This window comes from Plasmodium inui (assembly GCF_000524495.1).
Source record: "Plasmodium inui San Antonio 1 unplaced genomic scaffold supercont1.6, whole genome shotgun sequence".
In the NCBI taxonomy this organism is placed as follows: Eukaryota; Apicomplexa; class Aconoidasida; order Haemosporida; family Plasmodiidae; genus Plasmodium; species Plasmodium inui.
The window spans coordinates 1186632-1191848 of NW_008481840.1; the positions used below are offsets into that span (position 1 = coordinate 1186632).

At 32.6% G+C, this 5217-nt stretch overlaps 1 protein-coding gene across 1 annotated transcript; it reads right to left on the bottom strand.

The window, feature by feature from the left end:
• C922_02031 (hypothetical protein) lies at window positions 1-1225 on the bottom strand (the record flags this gene model as incomplete). The annotated part of the gene is made up of 2 exons (XM_008817630.1): window positions 1-936; window positions 1166-1225. The coding sequence occupies 2 exons, from the start codon at window positions 1223-1225 to the stop codon at window positions 1-3; spliced, it is 996 nt and encodes a 331-aa protein (XP_008815852.1).
• Between the last annotated feature and the right edge of the window lie 3992 nt (window positions 1226-5217).

Consider the following 5217-nt stretch of genomic DNA (forward strand, 5'->3'; position numbering starts at 1 on the left):
TTAGTATTCACTTGGTTTTCTCAATTTCCCTTTTGTGTTAAAGCGTTTGTAACACTCCTTTATTTTGGAAATTTTCCACAATTTATATAAATAGTAAACTATCATTGTAAAGAATCCGATTGACCAAGCTGCTATGAATTGATAGGAAACTAAGGATTTAAATACAAGCATTAACATTATAAGAAACATGGTTACAGTTGGTGGTAAGTATATTTTAAATTTTTTCATAAAGTGTTGGTATCTTCCTTTTAGGGTTTTATATTTGCATTCATCATAGTCAGAAAGACATTTATCATTCACTGAACGTAATAATTCGACTTCAAATTGTCGATCAAATTTTTTTAAGGCTCCCAGGATCCCACCCTCAGATGGCTCTCCTTGTGCAGAAGCTTGCCTAACCATTTCTTTAAGAGTTTCTAAGTTTTCTTCAACTTTGTACGTGAATTGTATAGGTCCAGTTGATTGTTTGTTTTTTCGTTCAGATGTTAATGATTTATGAGAACTTCTGGATTTATCATGTCCTTCGAATTCAATGGCTGATGGTGTGTTGGAGGAAGCTTCATCATCATAAAAACAGTCGATGTCTAAGGAATCATTAATTCCTTTGGATTGTTCTTGTAGTGCTCTCTTGAATTCATTTATACTACTCATATCATCAGAGGATGCATCTAAATTGCGGTAGCTTTTTTTTCGGAAACGGTCCTCATGAATTAGGTTGGTAAAAGGGTTTCTGAATACCTCACCGTGTGTTAAGTCGTATATTCTTCCAAAAGAATCATGTTCTTCGTTCAACAGATCAAGGACCTTATTTTTTAAATATGAGTATTGACCTTGTTGTGGGGTTATTATGGGGGAGTCCCTTGTTAACAATCTGCTGACTCTGACCGCCTTTTGTTTGCACGACCCCGTCTCCCATGATTCAAGAAATGTATATGACTAAAAGGGTGAAAAAAAGGGTGTTGAAGGGTTTATGGTATATATATGTGCCCATAACATATATGTCCTACAGAGCAACAACGGGGATAAGAGATTGTACGACGAGGAGACATATATGTAGAAATATATTAGCTCCCCAACGTATGTCGGGAGAATGGGGGATGAAGGAACATCGAATGTTAAAATATAATATATATTTTGCTCAATTCTAATTTTTGCATAGCAGTACTAAAAGGGAACATGTGAGAATTTTTAAGAAAACGGAAAATTTTCTAGTTCGTTGGGCCATGTTGAATAAAATTTATAATAGTTCGAATGATACAGAGTATTATAGGAAAATTTAATAACTCGAATGGATTATTCTTATCAAATTAATTAAATTGATACTTTTTTCCTTTTTCGTAAAATTTTGCTTCTTAACACTTTAAGGGGAAAATGTTTTTACAATGCTTTCATTTAAGTAGTATTTTATATTATTAACTGCAAAAAAGTGCTACTATTTATTATTGAACTATTTTTAAATAGATATTAAGCAGATATTAAAAATAAATAAGTTGAAAAATTGTTAATATTAATTAAACCTTTGCTGTTTCTTTTATTAGTCCCCCCCAAAAGGAAAAAAATATGTATACAAGAAAATTATTTCTTACACGTAAAGTGCGAATATATTAGTGCACATAAATGGGTATATATAATGAGGAATAAACTATAAATGAAATAAAATAATAACAATAATTTATATATATTTTTGAGAGCTAAATAAAAACTAGGAGAAATTTTTGTTTTACACAATGCCTTCACCAGTTTCGAGGTGACAATTGTGTTTTTCTAATTATCTGAGATCTTTCGTAACTTTCATACTTGTAAACACATTTTCGTTAATACATTTTATTAGAAAGAAAGGAAAAATAGATTACCCCCAATTTAGTAATTTGATAAAATATTGCAAAGAGAACAAGTTATATCAATTGACAACGTAGAATATTTTTAATGTTTGTAAAGTTCATCTGCTAGGTGTTCGGGGCTCCTGAAATTTACCCACCTTTTTATTGGGCATTAAATACAGTGCGCATATTTTTATGCTGTAATTTTACATGTGGATTAAGGATGAATAAATATGAGATTTCTTTAAATAATTGAATAGCGTCCTTTTAGTATATAGATCTGGAATATTCTGGAATATATATAATCACTGTGACTTCGACTAAAATTTTAATACTTAAATGAAGGATAAATTAAGTGATGGGGAATTGGAGGGGCTTTTTTAACTCAGCGGATTAGCTATACAACCATGACTTAAAGAAAAATTCCCCCTGCAATTTCCAAGTAAGAAAATGGTTCTTTATGTAAGAAGAAAAAAGTAAGATCGAGAAAAAGAAGAAAGAAAGTATAAATATATACATATAACATCCTATGTATGGTATGTAATGTTCATAATGCATTTAGAACGATAGAGGACAATTATATTTGAAAAGAACTCTGTAATGCCCCTGAATATAGTTTTAAGATATATCTAAAATTTTGTCGTGCGGAATGCAAAAGAATGTTATGCGTGTAGACTGCATATATTGTATATAATATATGAAACGAAAAAAACTGCGACATTAATAAAATATAAATCTACTAATAAGTTATACAGACTGATGCCTCACACATACACTGAAATGGAAAGAAAAAAATTATTAGATGATGTAATAAGAACTCACACAGAAAATACATAGGACGCCGGTCGAATATATTCTAAAAAATGTAGAAGCAACAAGGTGGTAGGTACTGTATTTCTATACATCACTTTTATTATTAATATTGACGCTGTTATGATGTCTTTGTAGTATATTCCTAAAAAAGAGATACTATCAGTTTTTTGCACTACGAAGCATTTCTGAAGGAGTAGGGCGGAAAACAATCAATGCGCTGGGAATTTCTCCTTTATGTATTAGACCTCATATGACCATAAATTTTTGCCGACATTGGGACCCTCCCCTGCATGTATAATGACGCCGTATGTCCATTTGCAAATGTCAGTACTTTCTGCCTTAAATTGTATGAACGGTATTCTTATTTAATTGTACATTTGATGAATCATTTTTCGCAGTGTTTTTCCCATCTTTTGTACTCTTATTATGTATCTATTCATCAAAAGGCCAACCCGAGTATCACTGTGACGCTATAGATTGTAGTACTATTTTAGTCTCCTAAAAATGATTTTAGACCAAAGTAGATGGAGAGGTTCTGTAATTTTGTAACATAAGGAAATGATATTTCTGTATTGAATTCGATGGCAACATTATATTTCTTTCAGTGGTGGGCGAATTTTGTACTGATGCACACAGAGGCGCTATCTTCATAATTCTACATCTCAGTCTCCTAATTTTCTTAAATGTGATAAATTGTATGCTTTCTTATGTGCGCAAAGGGTTTTACAAGATATTATCGTGGGAAAATTATTAAACGTTTTTGGATTTTTGACCAGAAAATTTGGTTGGTATTTTGCATATTGTTATGAATGGGTCTCAGTCCTTCACCTCCTACGGATTAAAAAGGGTTGGATGAGAGTCTCCCCTAAGATGGGGAGTTCATTTGTTAACAGGTAGGAACGTTTATGCATGTGTAATTTTATAAACATGCAAAACGATGTACAATTCGGACAAGCAGGGGAGGAACAGTTTAAGTTGCGTCAGGATATTCGCATATTTGGTGATTCAGGGTTAATTCTTTTTAGGGATATGATCCATTATAAGCAGCAACGGAATGTTTAATTCGGGTGTACTTTGTACTCACGGTTGAGTGACCACTTCGCTCCGTGTCTATTGATGTCAAATCAACACATCACACCTATTCGTAACAATCTCTTCCTTTACAAGTGCTATAAAAACAAGGTCCAAGTAGATGCATGAACCAAGGGGGGTTATTTAGAATATATTTTTCTATCATAATTCCTATGTTATGTGAAAAATGTCCCAAGGGGAAAAATATGCGTTCCTCAGAATATTAAACAATCCCCCCTGTTAATTTGTATGCCTCCATTTTCCTTATATGTTGTATTGGCACAATCGTTGCCTTCTGTGAAAAATATATTACGCGTACTGTTAATATCAGTATCGACTGTACCTTTAAGTACTTTACGCGACGCGTTTAGTTGGTGCGGCGGAGCAAAAAAGGGGGGACAACACAGAATAGACTAATCAGAAAGGAATAGTGATCGCGAATGAGTGCGGGTATTGTTGCATGTTTAAATCGCTACTGCATCATGAATCACTCTACTGAGGAGTTATCAAGTCTCGAAATACGTTTTATAAGTTTCAAGTGTCATGCTTTAGAGCGGTGGCAAGATTTAGGAAGACATAATTTAGAATGAACTGCCTCCCAGCAGTTTTTTAGTATTACAAATGAAAAAGGGCAGAAACATAGAAAAAAGAAAATAAAAAAAAAGAAAAATACATATATTATGTCCAATACTAAAACGATCTTACAAGAGCATATTACGCCCTTTTACATTTCTCTTTTTAGAGATCATTCAGGAGGATGTGCACCTTATAGGAAATCATGGATGATGGAAAATTATTTCTAACCTCATGGAGAAGTGAGAACTTTTTTCTACAACTCATTTGATCAGGTTTCTAATGATATTTTCATGGGATGCTAATAATTCTATAGCAAAGAAACAAAGGGAAAAGGAAACTGCTTATAAGAGCCTGAAGTAATATATCAGCAGGCAGTTGTGTGCTTAATAAGTAAATATTACTTATGAAAGGCTCCTAACTGGCATTGAAGAACAGGATATAGAGATTTATTTGTCTATAAAGTAGGTGAAATCTCCTACAAGGGTTTTTAATTGTCTCGAAGTGGATAAGACAATTTCGTAATGTTAATTTTCAGTATCTCGCCACTACAAATTTTTACATTTTACGGTATGTGCAAAAAACACATCTCCAAACGAAATAAAGGGGGATACTTCCCGATATAAAATAATTATAATTCTGGTAAAAGAGAATCTAACAGCAGTTATCCCTTCTGAACGAGTTAATAAAATAATATATGGAAATTTTTTCTCCAGACGGGGTTAAGGCGGTGGATAATAGCTAAATCGTGACGCATACTACAATTGATTCATAACTTTTTATAAGCAATGACATGTAGAGAGACGAACACATTTGTCATTTAAAAGCGCGGAAAATTATTTTATATTAATACCGCTGTTCTTTATAGTATGCTTCGGCAATACATGCTGTCACTGTCTATTTATTGGAATGATACTTAATTGATATATAATCATTCATT